Raw genomic sequence first — 18928 nt, 5'->3', positions numbered from 1 at the left:
AATGGGGTACAGGGAAATAAATTGATCTTGAATGTATCCAAAACTAAGTGCATTGAAAAATGCATGCAGGGACTGCAGTCTGAATCTGTCTGTGGCGGCAAATGAATATCCTGCTCCCACAGGATAAATAGTCTCTTTCTGCTGGTTTCAGATCATTCTTTATTTGGAACCCTGTTAGCTTTTGCTACCGCAGTCACTTATCTTCCTGTGGCCCACATAAAACCATAAAAACAAACATTAAAATATATATACAATATAGAAACAAACATCGACTGACACTGCATCAGTCTATAGAAGTGATTTACTCTCTTATTGTCAATAGGGTGTTATGCATACATCACAACAATATGACAAAACATGCATTTTCAAATATTTACAGGAAGTAAAAGTGAATAATAACTGCAATCTAAACCACAGTACAAAAGAAAAACTATTCAGAATAGTAATCTAGGTTGATACCAAATAATATATATATTTTTATATATATATTTTTTTTTTTTGGTGTCAGCTGCATAAAATGGCATTGACATCTGACGGAGTTGACAAAATGCTGTTTTTTTCATTCCATAGCACAGTCGTAGTGAGTTGACAATTTATTTTTCAAAGTTGCTTAGGTTCTATTAATGCTAATAGAATTGCACTTTTTTTCTTTTAGTTTGGATTTTGAAGGACTGACGGAGTTGACATGTTATGGTTGGGACACACCAGATAGTAATATTATTTAGTGCATTTATCAAAAAATAAAAGCTTACCAGAGCTTTCATAGCTTTCCTGGCTTTTTTTAAACCCGGAAGTGAGACAGGATTAAATTATGTTTTTGAAGAAATCTGTTGACAACGATCTTGGACAAAACTTTTATTGCACTGGTAGATTCGTCTGGTATCCAGGTCAAGTTGGCCAACCAGGGAAGCCGATGACCACAGATAAGTCAGATATCCGTGTTTGTTTGTTTCTAGGAAACCGTTGGTCTGACCAAATTCCCACTTGGCACTGTACACCCTCAGGTCATCTGGGACACGCATGCCAAGTTTGAAGTCGTTCGGTCGGACAGTGCCCGGGTTATGCCTGGGACAGACACACATACATTACATACATACATACATACATTATGTGTATACATACACACAGAGGTTTTGTGAATTTATGGATAGATGTCATGTGGTTGGGTACTCAACTGGCTTGGTCTTCTGTGGAGTGCTCTTGTGAGACCAAAGGCTCCCTAGAAAGGGAAAAAGAAACATTCAAATATTTATAGAACGTATTCAAACACATGCACCTCATCCATTTCCATGAGAAGTTGAATAGATTTAAATATCTGGTCAGCAGTTAAGAAGGGAATGTAAATCACTGTGTACACAGCAGTGAATAATCAACCATGTCTGATCATGTGCTATGATGGACACTTAGTGATGAAGTAGTTTTCAGTCCATCACAACACTACATCTGTTGATTTCACTCATTAGATCACCATCAACCAGAGTAGAGATGTAATTAGTCAAATCAGCTGGTGTAGTGCTTAGTTGAAATGAAAACCTGCATACATAATGAAATAAAAAACATTTATTCATATGCACAGACAGCGATTACAATAGACCACATTAGAATGCTTGAATGTTTGTAAACAAACCGTTTTTTTCAGAATGTCTATGGATGTTTTCACAATATAAAATAAAGTGTCCAGAACATTAGCTATGTCTAGTTTGTCAACCTGAGGTCGGATATTTATAACAAAATAATATATTTCTAATAGTCAAAAACGATATCATAAGTGTCCCGTTATTCCAGAAATAAGGTTAATGAATAATACTGCATTATGAAAAGGGAAGGGTGCCAAACATTAAAGATATAATGGGCAGAAACACATATTACACAGACAAAGTGGTATGGTGTTTTACTGTCTTACTCTTGAATCATTGTTTGGGGTGTCATCTTCATACCAGGGTCATTGGTCAACCTAAAGGAGAAATTGGAAGGAAACAACCGTCAGCTTTGATTGGAGAGTAATCAATCTACTATGTTCAGAGACTATCTCCTGTTCAGCTGAAATGAAATTCAAATACATTTATTACAGATTGTTACCTTGTTTGTTTTTGTTGTAGTCTGAAGAATAATCCTAATCCAATCATGATGATTACACCAATGACAGCAGCAACACAAATGATAACTGTGAGGAAACGATAAGAAATGGTCATGTATGTCTTACAGAGAAAACACTCAGGTTCAACATTGATGAACAAGAACTTACTGAAAACACTCTGATATGCTTCAGATTTCTCTAACACATCTGGAAAAAGAAAGTATGAGTAATAAGTAAAACATCTGATCTATCCATCTAACAATCACCTATACAGTATCCATGAAGGTCACTAACCTTCAATCTATGTTTTTGACCATGAACATTTTCTTAAATCAAATAGTAGAACTGAAAACATCTCTTACCACAAAATGGGGCTTGATTGTCAGAATAAATTACACTGGACGCCTGCTTGACAACCCCAGAATAGTAACGTACCTCACAGTGAACCTGCGTGCCGTTGCTACAGAACCTTTCCAATGAGACAATACTGGTCACTGTGATGGTACCATTAGCGTTGGCAACATGGACAGTGGTGTAGTTTGAAGATCCTACATCTCTGGGGACCTCCAGAGTTACTGTCGGAGCAGGACGGGACACGGCTGAACAGGACACAACCATCGGCTCTGTGCCGTTGGGTTTTATGATGCGTAATATAGGCTTAGGTTGTTCTGCAAAACAAACAATAATTAAATCAACTGTTCCCACCATGCACACACTTAATTTTACACATTCTATAGGCCTCCTGTACATTCACTCACCAACCACTATCCTTATTTCATTCATTTTGAACCTAATCCTGAACCAAAATCCCTAACCATTTTGTAAGAACTCGTAAATGTACCTATTGTTCCTCACACACCCACACACACACACGCGCGCGCGCACGCACCACGCATGCACCACGCACGCACACGCGCACACACACACACACACACACACACACACACAGACACACACACAGACACACACGGATAAGTCTTCTTACCATAACCTGTGAGACAGGTTTTCTTATAGATGGCTCCTTCAGGGTAGGCATTAAATAAACACATAACCATTTTGTAAGAACTCGTAAATGTACCTATTGTTCACACACACACACACACACACACACACACACACACACACACACACACACACACACACACACACACACACACACACACACACACACACACACACACACACACACACACACACACACACACACACACACGGCTAAGTCTTCTTACCATAAACTGTGAGACAGGTTTTCTTATAGATGGCCCCTTCAGGGTAGGCATTAAATAAACATCTGTAACAGCCCTCATCTGCTTTGGTTACATTCCTGACCACTATGGTACTATTCTGCAGTCCTGTCTCTTTAAACTCCACTTTCCCCTGAAAGGGAGGATTGATCTTGATTCCAAAACGTTTATTACTGGTGGCAACATCCTCTGTTCCTCCTGGGATTATTTTCTGCCATGTAACTTGAAGGACATTTTTGGATTGTGTGAGTTGGCAGGTGAAACAGGCCTCCTCTCCCACCATGGCCCTTATATTATCTTGTGTCCATATCAGCTCTGATAGACCTATATAGGTGGAGAAGGTGTCGGTTGACTATGGTGCATAGCTCATACAAAGAACTAGAAAGGAGCTCTATATACATGTCAACTTCCTATTGATTTTACAATGTCTGTTTTTCATCCAACAATGATGTAGGTAAACATACAGTAATATAATAATGTTCATAAAAGTTAATTTAACCTACCTTCTGAGAAGACTACCAATAGAAAAAGCACAAGTGTGTGAGCAAGATGAGACATTTCTGCTCAATGAATTCTGTTTGATGAAACACGGTTCCTCGTTTACATAAATTTGAATCCTGTATCCTGTATCCTGTGTCCTATTCCGTTGGGTTTTATGATGGCTAATATAGACGTAGGTTGTTCTACAAAACAAACAATAATTAAATCAACTGTTCCCACCATGCACACACACTTAATTTTACACATTTTATAGGCCTCCTGTACATTCACTCACCAACCACTCTCCTTATTTCATTCCTTTTTAACCTAATCCTGAACCAAAGCACCTAAACATTTTGCAAGATACCAATATACCTATTGTTCCTCACACACCCACACCTGCACACGCACGGTCGCACGCACGCACGCACGCACGCACACACACACACACACACACACACACACACACACACACACACACACACACACACACACACACACACACACACACACACACACACACACACACACACACACACACACACACACACACACACACACACACACACACACACACACACACACACACACACACACACACCACACACAGGGCCACTAAGTCTTCTTAACATAAACTGTGAGACAGGTTTTCTTATAGATGGCCCTTTCAGGATAGGCATTAAATAAACATCTGTAACAGCCCTCATCTGCTTTGGTTACATTCCTGACCACTATGGTACTATTCTGCAGTCCAGTGTCTTTAAACTCCACTTTTCTTTGAAAGGGAGGGTTGATCTTGATTCCAAAGTGTTTGTTACTGGTGGCAACATCCTCTGGGATTATTTTCTGCTACGAGTTGGCAGGTGAAACTGGCTTCCTCTCCCACCATGGCCCTTACAGGATCTTGTGTCCATATCATCTGTGGAGAAGGTGTCGGTTGACTATGGTGCAGTTCATACAAAGAACTAGCAACAACAACAGGACACCGCCACACCATCAACATCTTTGGGACCGGCCTACGCGTGTGACATCTGCGGCCAAGTCTGCCTCTCCCGCATTGGACTTCTCAGCCACAGAAGATGCTCCCAGGCACAAGAAATCTATGGTCTTCTGAGACTGCGAAGCCGATGATACATGTCAGCTTCCTATTGATTTTACAATTTTAATTAGGAAGACGATCCACCAAAGTCTATTTTTCATTTAAAATGCCTGATTTTGTGTACATTAGGTCCAGGTTGATTTGGACTCTCTATTTGTCACCAAACAACCTCTGCACTTGCTTTCAGATCCTGCCCTCAGGCAGGAGATAGGAAGGGCAATGCCAGTTTCATCCCCTCTGCCATTAGGCTTAATAACACATATAGACCCCCCAGAACCATGCACATCCTCCCAGAGTGTGGAGAGGTCATAGCAAAAATGAGATATATATTTTATAACATTTATAATTATAATTACCTCTTTTTTTATTGTCTTTACTGTGGTACCTTTAACTGTGGTGTACTAGTACACATCTTGTATGAGGGTCCCTGGCACAAAAACACTTTCAGATGGGGGTCATAGAGTTATAGGGGTCCACAGCCAAATACATTTTCGGGGTCCTTGACAAGGAAAAGTTTGAGAACCACTGCTGTAACTAATTAGGTTGCACTGTGAAGATATTACAATCCAATTAAATGTCAATTCATTTCAAAGGAGCTTTATTGGCATGAGAAAACATATGTTTACATTGCCAAAGCAAAAATAAATATTGAATATAAATAGGAATAAAATAACAGTGTAAACAGAGCTGTGTTACATTGCAACTGTGAGGGAAGGCTATCTTAATACTATAAAAACTGTGCATTTTCTGTCTAATAGAATAGAAATAATATAGGAGAGGTTAGCTTGGTGCAGTATTTCGATGTTTTGCATTCACTTGGTTTAAAACCTTTGCGACAAGTAGCAGCAATTTGCTCTGTTTATGTGAACAGTAGGCACTACGCCCAATGAAGATATTACTCCGTCCAGTAGATGGCGGCATTGTAACGACTAGGAAGTACAAACGCCATGCATGAGACCAAAACAGAAAGTCACTGAATATCGAGTCGACGAGTAGAAACTATGGCGGAGGAGGGAGACATTGCGCTCGACTTAAAGGGCTTCGAAAAACAGTTACAAAGTTTATTTAAAGATGCTTGCTCGAGTCACGAGCTGCAGGTGGACGGTAAAACCTTCTGCTCTGAATTCCGCAAGGTAAGACAGTCCAGAGACACTTGTTTAATTCGTTAGAATTAAAACCCTGTGGAGGAGAACACATGCAGGTCAGGGTTGCCAGGTCCGCTTATTATAAGCGACTTTGGGCTTGTTTTTCTGTTAGGTTGCTTGTAAATATTGGTGGGTTGCGGTTTTTTGGGGCTTGTTTCTTAAGTGTCAGTTGCTTATTTGGTCTTGTTTCCTAATGTTGTTTAAACCAGTGGTTATTAAACGTGGCAAAGACCCCCAAATTAATGATTATGTATCGTATTTCTCCACACGGACCCCTAGCCCTAGAATGTCTGTGATCTTACATACATTTCAAGTATTCCAAATACACAGTCATAGATCTCTCTCGGTCCCCCACTGTGTAGTGCCCATCTGCGCGGCCATAACAGTGCTCTAAACTCCGTCTGTACTCACCCAATAATTAATTCCTAAGACGTGTAGTCATATTTTGTCCTCTAGTTTCATATCCATGTGAAAGTTCTGCCAGAAAACGTGTGTTTAGTCAAATATCTCCACTTTTTCACGAGCTGCACACGGACGTGTTTCTGTACGACGCGAGGGGCCAGGAATGATTGCAGCACTGAATATACGTAACTTCCTTTAGGACGCACAAATGTTTGGGACACACAATTGGCAGGTGATGATTCATTACCCCGCAGCAATCACAAGCACCTGTCAATTGTGTGTCCCAAACATTTGTGCGTCCTAAAGGAAGTTACGTATATTCAGTGCTGCAATCATTCCTGGCCCCTCGCGTCGTACAGAAACACGTCCGTGTGCAGCTCGTGAAAAAGTGGAGATATTTGACTAAACACACGTTTTCTGGCAGAACTTTCACATGGATATGAAACTAGAGGACAAAATATGACTACACGTCTTAGGAATTAATTATTGGGTGAGTACAGACGGAGTTTAGAGCACTGTTATGGCCGCGCAGATGGGCACTACACAGTGGGGGACCGAGAGAGATCTATGACTGTGTATTTGGAATACTTGAAATGTATGTAAGATCACAGACATTCTAGGGCTAACGGACCCCCATCTGAAAAATGTGTTGTGCCAGGGACACCCATACCATAAAATGTTTTTTTTTTCTCATAAAATATTTGTTTTAAATAGCAGATGCACAAGATCTGCTATTTTCAAATGGCTGATAAAAACAGATTTAAAGTGCTCATTTGGCCTAATAAGTCGCTTCTTTTGGGCTTGTTTTCATAGACTTGTTCGCTTATTTGTCTCCCAAAATCTGGCAACACTGAATGCAGGACAGGTCTTCAGGTTCCCCTCCCCCTCAGATCAATAAGTTGGCTAACGCCTCTAGTTTAAACAGCAAGTTTGAGGCAACACTAATGTCTTCAAACAAGTCTTCAGCTTGTTTCGGCTGATTTTTGCTGATTTTGCAGCTGATGTCGTGCGAATCCACTGATATGATATTCCTTGTGCATATTATGTTCAGTGGTGTAAAGTAACTAAGTACATGTACTCAAGTACTGTACTTGAGTCTTGAGCACAATTGTTAGATATTTACTTAACTGGAGTATTTACAATTTTCGGTACATCTGAGAGGCAAATATTGTACTTTTACGCCACTGCAATTATTTGAAAACTTAAGTTACTTTGCAGATTTTGATTATTATAACGAAACGTCCATTCACCACTTTTTATTTTATTTTTGTATTATTTTTTAACTACTTTAACCCTATATTAGCCTTAGATCAAGACTACCGTAGATGTATTCTACGAGAGTCTTAAAGACTTGTCACCAGGAAAGCCTGTATTTCTTCAAACATGTACAAATGCAAAATAGAAGGTGCTTACCCGCTTGCCCCAAATGTTAACTAGGTATCCGGGTATTAGTGCAACGTATTAGTCCAAATTCTTCAATAAAGAAGTGTTTTTTTCCCGTCTGTGGCCGATTCTGTCGGAAGTTCAATGGGCTGTAGTGACGGCCGGGGCGCATCTGGTGAAAGCCGGAATTACTTTCAATGTAAACAGGAAAGAAAGTAGGGGGAACAAATGGCGTTCGGCCACAGACTGGATTAAAACACTTCTTTATTGAAAAATATGGACTAATACATTGCACAAATACCCCGGACACCTAGTTAACATTTGGGGCAAGCGGGTAAGAACCTTATATTTTGCATTTGTAGGCTACACTTTACTGGTGGTGACATTCCAGGGCAAACGCGGGGGGGTGCTCGCTAAAACTCGGTAGATACGAAAGTAAAAGTCAGACTCGATAAAATACATCGACGATAGTCTTGATCTAAGCTAGCCCTATATACATCTCGGCCATTTGAAAATATGCCTCGCGAGCTTGTAGATCTGCTATTTTCAAAAGATTTTTATATATTTTATACATTTGAAAACGGTTGAAATGGGACATTCTGCAGAATGAGTACTTAGTACATTTTGACACCAATACCTTTGTACTTTTACTCAAGTAAATTCAGAATTCCAGACTTTTACTTGTAACTGAGTATTTCTACATTGCAGTATTAATACTTTTACTTTAGTAAAAAAAAATCGAGTAATTAATGTGTTTGACCGCGGACCCCCATCGGAAAATATTTTGTGCCAGGGACCCCATACAAGTTGAGTTTTTAGAAGAAAAAAAATCTTTTTATAGCAGATCTACAAGCTCACAGGATCAGGATTTTGATGCTATATTATCTAATTTAGCTGGGGACCCCCTGGAACCCCCTCAAGGACCCCTGGGGGTCATCGGGCCCTACTGAGAACCAGTGTATTGTTGAATGTGTCACTGTGCCATGCTAATGTTGGGCTGGTTCGCTTAGCATTTGTACCATTAAGTAGTTTCTGGGCAACAATGATATACATTCATTGATACTAAATAACAATAATGATAATAATTAATAATAATAAACATGTAGTGGATTAAATGTTAACTTGTTTTTTTTACGTGATTGCCGAGTGAATATTAACTAGTAGTCGTGCTAATTACTGTTAAGCTGGCAACAAGGCTATACATCAAAGTCATCAAAGTTTCCATTATTGAGGTATTTGATGACACTAATGTTATCTCCATTCTCCAGCATGCATTATGTAAATACACAATTATGCTGAAATTGAATTCAACTTCCTCTTGGTCTGCTATAATGGGTTTAATGGATATAGATGGAAGCTGTTCCCCAACTCTTATTCATTTTTTAGGTTTCTCTCCCCCACTTCTCTCTAGCTGGTGGAGGAGTACACATGTCACTGGCAGACTCCACTGCCTCAACTCAGGATCCTTGAGATTGCTCTTTGCTATTTTGATCGAGAATCTCACTCGTTTCCAGCAGGCTGTGATGATGTGCTCTCCATGCTCAGCAGTCTGGCCTTGTAAGTAACCCTGGTGGAGACCTTTGTTAGGACTGTTGGAAAACGGGATGCAATGTTTTTGCCCAAAGAGTAATTCATAGGATTTCTGTTCCCTCACAGGAGTGTGTTTGAGCTCTTGCTGTTCTTTGACAAGAATGACTTCAATCAGGATCCCCTGAAACACTTCACTGTTACATTCCAGGTGAGGCTTCAAACCATTTTCTGATTTAGCTTAATTATGCATTTCTGTGAAGGGCATTTAAGGGGCAACCAGCTGTCGTGGTTGCCCCTTGAATGCAGCGCCACTACAACATATTTATCCACATAGCAGTGCTTTTCAAAGTCTGAGGCATGCATTTCAAACATGTGTGAAGAATAAAGATAAAACAGGATTCATATTTTTTGTGGCACAAGGCCGATGCCCATTGAGGACGATGACGCATGCCACTCTAATTGTAATCTCATAAGAGGGTGCGGTTGTCTGAGCTTCATGTGAATGGAGGCCTACAGTCTCTGAAAAGCCCTGATATAGAGTAAAAGTGTGCGTTTATACATTATGATAATCCATCCCTTTCTCCCCTGCTGTCTTTCAGCAGAGGAGAAAGCAGGGCTTTTCTAAGTGTGAGGCTGCAATTTATTCTCTTTTTTCCCCACTCAGGAAAGTCATATGTCCCTTGCAAGGCATCAGAATGTTCACTTGCTCCAGGTGAGCAATTGTTTACAAGATGACGGGCCATGGGCGAACTCCACTCTGCAGGCCATCCTCACACAGTCCACATTACCTCATACTGAAGGTTTGTAACAGTGAAAACAATAAATTTTTCGAATTGGCTCTACAGGAGTCTAGCCGTCAAGAAGGTCTGTGTCCAGAGCTGGACGCTTAAAAATTATTAATGCAGGACCGATCTGTGACAATTTTGAATTTTATTTTTTATTATATTTGGAGGAGTACAAGACTGTTCAATTATTTTCCTTACAAATCCTGCTTATCAGTGTTTGCACTGTGTGGACAGCTACCTCATTCCGCAAGGGGATAGAATACTGACAACAAGAGCTGGGATCAAATCTGGAGCCTTGTAATTACCCAACGACAGCACTAACTCCTGTGCCTTTGCTGTGAAGTTCTGTTATTCCTGCACCATGTGTGGTGTTATGTGTCATGGATGTGTGTTAGCTTTCAATGTATCCGCACTATGTGATCAAGACCAATTCCAGTATGATTTAATATGACGTTACTAAATAGACTTTCTCCCCCTGTTTGACTCTTCCACAGTGGACAGATATATCAGCTCCCAGCTGCCGGTGTTGTTGGAGCTGCGGGTACGCTACCTGTTGACCTGTGAGAGGGTCAGCGAGGCCATGGCCCTGGCCAAGTGCTGCTCTAAGCATCCCACGGCAGGGCAACATCACTTCTTCCTCCAGGTGTACCTCACCTGGCTTCACAAAACCTCCCAGCATGACCTTCTGAACAAAGAGGTGAGTGACTGTGTTGTATAGAGATGTGTACACTGCACATGAGATGTGTATGAGGGAGGACTGTATAATAATATTGGTTTGAAAGTCAAAGTTGTACATTTTGGGAATGTTTTTAATTATAGTATTCACCTGTTTCCTAGGCTGTGTGTTTTCCACTTCCTGTCGATTTCATTGGATATCATTGGTCATCTGACCAGTTTCATTGGATTTCATTGGATCAAATCGACAGGAAGTGGAAAACACACAGCCTAGGAAACAGGTGAATAGAGAGATTGGAAATTGACCAATGGCTTTTTGCATGTGTGTCAATGACCGTCAATCACACACTTATTAAATAACTGGCCCTATTACTAACACACTCCCAATGGTTTAAACTGTAGAATAGTACTAGTTAAGAATATTTTTAAGCACTTGTGCATCTTTGCAGGACAGCGTAGAAAGATGTGCAACACAGCAGGAATTGAACCAGAGACATAGAATACTGGAGCAATTGCACATTATCCAGTTAGCTACTGGTGTGCCCTGAATGGGACTTGAATGATGTAATGGCACTGGTTTCTCATCCTTTCTTTCAGGTGGCTAATCTTAGTGGCAAAGATGCTCTTCACATCATCTGTAATATGGAGAGCGAAGAAAAGGATGAATCACTACTGGCCCTCACCAGAGCCTTTCTCTCGCAGGAGCTCCGAAGAGGAGACATGGACCACTTGTGGTAGGTTTTACTGTCAATAGAAATCCACAAATGATACAAGGGCCAGTCACACCAGCATGTATGACCGCGGTATTCACACCAAATTATATTCATTTGAATGGCATCATTGTGATCAGCGGTCTCAGTTCAGCAGCCATCCCTGTTTGGCATATAAATGATTGGTTGAGTGGCCAGACTGAGACGTGCTCGGAGCACTTTAATTATATTGCTTTAAACTTTTCTTATGTCTATCTTAGTACATGCGTCATACATAGTCTAATATAACTGTACACAATAGGAATATTTATCATCTTAATTGTCTTAAATTGTCCTACAGTGACCTTGTCTTCATATGGAGCAAACTACATATGCGGTTGCAAACCCCCAAACAAGTTTTACTTGAGGAGAGCCATGAGCTGATGCTGTCTGCCACCAATGTCAATTCAATCTTCCCTTTCATCAGAGTCATTCTGGAAGAGGTGAGATATACAATAACGTTTTTTTTTCATGTACGTTTTTTGTGAAGACTTGCTCTTGAACTTAATAACATCATGAAACTGAATAGTACTAGAGTATTGGTGTAGTATCATGTATGTTTGTAGTATCATCTATGTCTCATTTATTATCTTTTTTCTCTTTTATTTATTTTTTAGTTCAGAGCAATTGGTGCCCATGGCCCAATTTTTATTTTAAAATGTCTGAGGCAGACTGGGAAAATGCCAACAGTAAATCAATAGTTTAGCAATAATGAAGGTGGAATATTTTCATTAGATAACACTTTTTGTTTGTGGCTTTTCTGCCTTTATCTGCCTATATTGATGGTGTACAGTAGATAGAGAGGAAATGGGGAGAGAGAGACAGGGAGTGACACGCAGGAAAGGTTGTCGGGATCGGGACATGCCGTCAAGCGGACCGTTAGGCCAGCGATCCGGGCCTAGATATCACTTTTAATAGAATTCAGTGTTCATATTCAACTCTCATTTTGTCAATATTTACTGTAGTTGGGCAAAGATGGCCTCCAGTTCTGTGTGGAGCTGTGCACCATGGCCCTTCAGTCCTGTGATGTCGGCACCAAGTCCCTGATATACAAGACCATCGCTGGCCTATTTCCCAATGACCTGGAGATGTGCAGAGCCTGTGCTCTGCAGGGCTTCTTCCTGGAGCACACTGTGGAGGCTTACAAGATGGTCTTCCAGCTCTACACACAGCCTGACCAGGAGTACCATGCAGAGGACAGCCTTGTCAGCAACCAAGTTCGCTTCGAGTTGCTCCAGGTGGATAAGTCATAAACAATAGTATTCTTTTTTTTGTGTCATGTATTTTGTTTGTTTGTGTCAATGTCTCTGTTTTGTGTGAAACAATCAATGGTCGACAATGTTCACATATTTTGTTTTACTGCCTCTTTCTGTAGGTCCTGAAGAATGGCTTGCACTTTGACCCTGAGTTCTGTAACCTTGTGGCTCTGCGAGACAACTGTAAGAATCTGATGAGTGAGACGGTGGAGAGCGCTGCCCTAGAAGAGATCATGGAGTGGGTCCCTGACCACTGCATCAAAGAGCCCGATTCACATTTAAGCACCCATTCAAGCAACTTCCACCAAAGAACAAAAGTGGCACCCCAGGCAGGGGCAAAGAAGCGCCAATTTAAAGACCGCAAGAATCACAAGACAACCAAACGGGGTACGGCCAGCACTGATGGAGCTGCAGTTTCAACTGTTGACCATGCTGTGAAGACGAAAGGGAAACGAGGCTCACGTGCTGTGAATGAAACTCCATTAGACTCTTTATGGCAGTCCTTTTGGCAGCTAGACAAAATGTATCACAGTCTTATTATTCCACGTTTCTTAGAAAAGAAGCCCCCAAGACGGAAGATAAGGAAGCCACGGTGGCTCATGGAGTACTCGGAAACCCTTGAGGAATTAGACGAGGCTTTCACTTCCCTTCCGGCTGGGAAGCCGCAGCGGCTCATGGAAACCCATGAGGATTTAGACATGGCTTCCACTTCACTTCTGGCTAAAATGAGGCCGGCAGTGGTGGTCCTTTCCAAACTCCCACAAATAAACAAGGTTTCCACTTCACTTCTGGTTAAAATGAAGCCGGCAGTGGTGGTCCTTTCAAAACTCCCACAAACACACAAGGCTTCCACTTTGCAGCTGGTGAATGAAACTGGCAGCGTTGGTCCTTCTCAAACACCGCCGGCAGAGGTGGTAATTCCCAAACTCCCGCAAACACACAAGGCTTCCACTTTGCGTCTGGTGAATGAAACTGGCAGCGGTGGTCCATCCCAAACACCACCGGCAGAGATGGTAATTCCCAAACACAGCTCTAAGGTTGCTCCCTTGTCACTGGTGCAGCAATGCAGTAGCGAGGAAGAAGAGGAGGAAGAGGAGGAGGAGGAGGAGGAGGAGAAGGACTGTATTGATGGTTCTGACATGTGGTGGGACCCAAAAGACGACAGCAGCAGCGACTCTGACCAGGATTCTGAGCCCAGCTGCGATTCTGACCAGGATTCTGAGCCGGAGTATAACCAATCGAAGACACTGACACCACAAGCAAACTCTAATGGTAAATAACCGGGGAATGGCATATCAACCGTCGCCATAACTAGGCAATAATGTGTTTATCACATATCCATGCTGTTAAATTTGTAAAAAAGAAAACGCGTAACATATAGTAAATACAGTTTGTTTATTGATTATGTTGGTTACAGGAATATTTGGACCCGTCCTTTTCTGTCTTCCCTTTCTGTCTGTCTCCCTCTGCCTAAATTTCTGTTGCTCTTTCTTTGCTTCCCCCATCATGTTAGGTCTGAAGTCTGCAGCCCCAGAACTGATAGCGAGAGAGAAGACGGAGAGGGAGAGAGAAGGGGAGAGGCAAATTATGAGGAGAGACGGGAGAGAAGAGGAGAGGCAACTTATGAGGAGAGACGGGACTGGTCAGGGGGGCGACTCCTCCCCTCATCCAGGTGAGGAAGTGGAGGAGGACGATGAGGAGTGTCTGTTTGGCAATCCTACACTGCTCCTGAAGTCTGCAGCCGCAGAACTTATGAGGAGAGACGGGACTGGTCAGGAGAGAGACTCCTCCCCTCATCCAGGTGAGGAAGTGGAGGACGATTAGGAGTGTCTGTTTGGCAATCCTACACTGCTACAGTAGTAGTACTACTACTGCACTTAATGGCAGTGGTTCCATTGGATCAATGGAACATAGTATACTTTATTAATCAGTTTCACAATTAAAAACTCACTTTTCAGTGTTTTAAAGAAAAAATACCATGACTTTTTTTTTTATTGATCTATAAATATAAAGAAAACATCACATGGATGCAACTGGGACGTATCATCAGTGTTGTAGCCTGGGGTCATAGGGTGTTTCGGGTCTCGCAACAACATACACCCTCGCCCAGGTGACCCAGCCGGGCTTGATCAAGCCCCGACTTAGGTCCCAGTAGCTACCCACGGTCAGGCCTATAGGGAAAGACAGGGCCACTCGGTCCGCAATATCCTCAAGGCCCGGCCGCCATGGGTTGAGAACCACTGCTTAATAGTGATTACACTGCTACCATAATAGTACTACTGTATGTAATATTGTCTACTTTATATAGATTATTATTGTTTAAGTGTAGCATAATCTTTTCTCCAGTCATTTTTACCTTATACTACACACAATGATATACGTACACACAATAGTTTGGAAACTGGAAACGTCTTGCATTCCCAGCTGTTCGCTCAATACACGAAGGCTGCCTTATTTCTTATATCTTATATCTTGTGCACATATCGACCGATAGTTTAGCCAATAGACTATGGAGAAGCCAGGGGTAAATGCTTCACTCCAAATGTCCTGCTGCATGTGCTCCAATTTTGATATCAAACATGTCATTATGTGAGTTAAGTCCATATTTTAATATTTTCCCATCATTATGCTTAACAGGGAAGCCATAGTGCACCTTCAAAGGGGACTTGTTGGAGTTTCTAGTTGTCTGGACACCATTTTCACCTGCCTCTCCCCTTCTCTCTCTCTCCCTCTCTGTCTTCTCTCTCGCTATCAGGAGTGACGTCCCAAACTTCCCAGACTCTGGTCTTCTCCTGTCCTGGGTGTCTATTTTCCTTCACATCTGAGGCCTTCCTCCAGAGACACGTGAAGAGGCGCCACAAGGACATCATCTGCCAATGGAATGGACAGCTCCCCTCAGTTGTCTGTCAGCAAATCACCAGGACTGCTTTCGTAGACTTCGTTACTCCCTTTCCTGTTGGAACATTGGGCGACGAGTCCCCTCCATCTACCCCGGTCCCTGGCGACCATCCTTGTATCAGCTCTGCAACCGACCAGAAAGAAGAAGACATGGACCAACCAATACCTTACAGTCATCAACAGTTTACCAAAACTTTAACTCAGCCAGAGGAAGTAAAGATGGATCATCTGATTCACACAGAAAAGAAACGCCACAACTGTGAATTGTGTGACATGAGTTTCAGCAGGTTAGATGGTCTGACAAATCACCAAGCTTTCCACACCGGACTAAAACTTTTCCGCTGTGAAGAGTGTGGCAAGAGATTCGGTAATGCACAGAATCTGAAGAGACACCAGCGTTGCCATACTGGCCTACCTTTCCACTGTAAACAGTGTAACAAGCGTTTTAGTCATTTACATCATCTGAAGGAACATCTGCCCGTCCACACTGGTGAAAAGCCTTTATTCTGTGCATATTGTGACATGTGTTTCGGTCGGCCCAGCAATCTGAAGCAACACATGCGAGTCCACACCAGAGAAAAACCTTTCCACTGTGAAGTGTGTGGCAAGAATTTCCGTCGAAAAGATACCCTGAGGAAACACCTTCGTGTCCACACTGGAGAAAAACCATACGACTGTAAAGAGTGTGGCAAGTGTTTCGGTGACAAGCGTAATCTGAAGAATCACGAGCGCTTCCACGTGTTTGACAACATGAACCCTAGCGTCCCCAATTATGGGCATGGCATAGCAGACGAACATTCGCAGGAAATGGCAGAGCTACAAGCTCACGGAGCATGGGAACATGATGCATTGGTGGATATGTGGGTTGGTGAGATGTGTGGGATTAGTGACCATGGCAAAGATTATGCCCATGATGCATTGGTGAATGGTGAGATTAGTGACCATGGCACAGATTATGCCCATGATACATTGGTGGATGGTGATATTAATGACCATGGCACAGATTATGCCCATGATGCATTGGTGGATGGTGATATTAGTGTCCATGGCACATATTATGACCATGATGCATCGGTGGATGGTGAGATTAATGACCATGGCACAGATGATGCTCATAATGCATTGGTGGATGATGAGATAATTGAGATTAGTGACCATGACACAGATGATGCCTTGTGAGCTTGTAGAGTGGTAGTTTTCAGCTAAGAGATGTGGTGTAGAGGGGTAAAAAGTCGAAGGCAAAGTACAGGACCACGGTCAGTGGATAATCATTCCTGAGAGTCAAAAAAAAAAAAAAAAGCAAACCACTGTCAGTATATTTTATGGTATGCCTAATATGGGTGATTATTTTTCTGTTCTGCATTAGGCCAATTTGTATGTAAGAACAAATTCATATGGATACCAAAATACATTTAATTTATCACTGTTGAACTTTTTGTTTCTTAATGGTTTGTCAATAATCTAAAGGATACAAATGCAAAGCACATTTTAAAGCACTTTGTTTTTCGTTTATTTCACACGACAACAACCACACCATCGAGAACGGTTGGGCGTTAATTGAAATAAACAATGTTGGTTGAATGGGAGCGGAATGTGTAGGTATCCGGGAGGGTTGCTGACCCAGGAGTCTTTTGCATGGAGGTCGTTGCGTTGTATAGTTGGTGCATTGGTGATTTCCCAGCAGGAACCCAAGAAGAGGGAGAGAGGTAGATCTAAATCATAATAGCTATATAAGATGGGGCAGCAGTGAATCAGCAGGTAGGCCAGCTGTCTGGAGTCGGAAGGTTCTTTGTTCATTCCCCGTCCCCTGGCTGCTGGTCAAAGTGTCCTTGAGCAAGACAATGAACCCCCCAACTGCTCCCGATGTGCAGTTTGGTGCCTTGCATGGTTTCCTCTGTTGTCGGTGTGTGAATGGGTGAATATGTAATGCACATTGTAAAACACTTAGGAGTAAACAATAAAAAAAGAAATGCAGACCATTTACAAGCCTGATTTATATTGTGTGAGCCAAGCCGTGGGACACTCATGGCTTATAGCTCTGTACTGTTTATATAGTACAGAGCTTTGAGCCATAGAGGAAAGACTACACATCTGAAGAGGGGGTAGCCGACGCATGTCAAGTGTGTCAATGTTTTTTCGATTTAATTTACTTCAAGAAGATTAACACGATACAGAGAGAAGGAGTGATGGAGGACAATACATCAGTGTGTTTAAAGGGGAATTGGTAGAAAGGATATACATATCTGGATTACGTACGTAATATAGGGTCACGTCAGGCCTTATGAGAGCTCCTCTCGTGCTCCGCTCAGGAGTGTGGATGGATGCTCATGTTGCTGCAGTACTATGTAGAGAAGGTGTGGGAAGAACGGCTGTGAGTAGAATAACCAACACGTCTACACTGTACTAGTGGAAGTTGTGTATCAGCACAGTGATTTAAAAGAATAAAGGAGGTGAAAGGTTTAGTTGAGTTAATTTCGGTCAATTTTGTAGTAACATAAGGTGTAAATGGCATAGGTAATACAAAAAACTAAAATTTAGAAAAATAGGCTGAAGACGACATGAGAAGTAAGATTGCGTTGGATGCATGCATTGCAGCCAGGATTCTTGAACATTTTGTGGAGAAGATCTTGATAATGGGCCGTATTAATACGCAGAGGGAAGGATTCACACCAACTCAGACTGGGTTAGTAATAATAATGTATTTTATTTATAATGCACTTTACATTTGTGAAAATCTTAAAGTGCTACAATAGGCAATTGCATAAAAAGAATCATCACACCACTAAAAAACATCTAAGAAACTAAAACAAAGGTAAGGTACAGTCTGTGCTCTGTGTGCTGTGTGTGATAGTGAATTGTTGCCATGTCTGCCTATTATAAGCGACTTTGGGCTTGTTTTTATGTAAAGTTGCTTGTAAATATGATTGATTGAATACTTTATTAACAGTTTGCAAAAAAAATTCACAAAGTACAGTTCTATACAAAAGGATGCTAAAAGGATAAACCCAAGAAAGTACTGTAGAAAGTGTAGTTGTTTATTTGGGCTTGCTGCCTAATCCTGTTTAAACAAATCAAACTATCATGTCAAGGACCCCCAAATAAATTAATTTGCATTTGTCCACGGACCCCCATCTGAAGTTTGTGCCAGGAACCCCGGCCCGTACCAGATTTGTGGTGTTAAAATGTTTCAAAAATATTCCACATT

General features: G+C 41.7%; 1 protein-coding gene across 1 annotated transcript; it reads left to right on the top strand.

Annotated features, from left to right (window-relative positions):
- The first annotated feature begins 5898 nt into the window (after nucleotides 1-5898).
- Nucleotides 5899-17704, top strand: LOC308080874 (uncharacterized protein). The gene is made up of 11 exons (XM_080422923.1): nucleotides 5899-6033; nucleotides 9242-9387; nucleotides 9487-9568; nucleotides 10025-10160; nucleotides 10640-10842; nucleotides 11418-11554; nucleotides 11871-12012; nucleotides 12535-12807; nucleotides 12945-14097; nucleotides 14339-14626; nucleotides 15581-17704. The coding sequence occupies exons 1-11, from the start codon at nucleotides 5902-5904 to the stop codon at nucleotides 16900-16902; spliced, it is 4014 nt and encodes a 1337-aa protein (XP_080279049.1). The 5' UTR covers nucleotides 5899-5901; the 3' UTR covers nucleotides 16903-17704.
- Nucleotides 17705-18928: the final 1224 nt, after the last annotated feature.

This window comes from Gymnoscopelus braueri (assembly GCF_963280865.1).
Source record: "Gymnoscopelus braueri genome assembly, chromosome: 24".
Classification (NCBI taxonomy): domain Eukaryota; kingdom Metazoa; phylum Chordata; class Actinopteri; order Myctophiformes; family Myctophidae; genus Gymnoscopelus; species Gymnoscopelus braueri.
Note: the sequence above shows the minus strand (reverse complement) of the source record. Positions and strands in the feature narration are given on the sequence as shown.

What these genes read in the sequence shown, in the direction of transcription:
- LOC308080874 (XM_080422923.1), top strand. Translation starts at nt 5,902, where the DNA reads ATGGCGGAGGAGGGAGACATTGCGCTCGACTTAAAGGGCTTCGAAAAA. An exon ending in CACATTACCTCATACTGAAG is followed by an intron (nt 10,161 to 10,639) that starts GTTTGTAACAGT and finishes ACTCTTCCACAG; the next exon opens with TGGACAGATATATCAGCTCC. An exon ending in TTCGCTTCGAGTTGCTCCAG is followed by an intron (nt 12,808 to 12,944) that starts GTGGATAAGTCA and finishes CTCTTTCTGTAG; the next exon opens with GTCCTGAAGAATGGCTTGCA.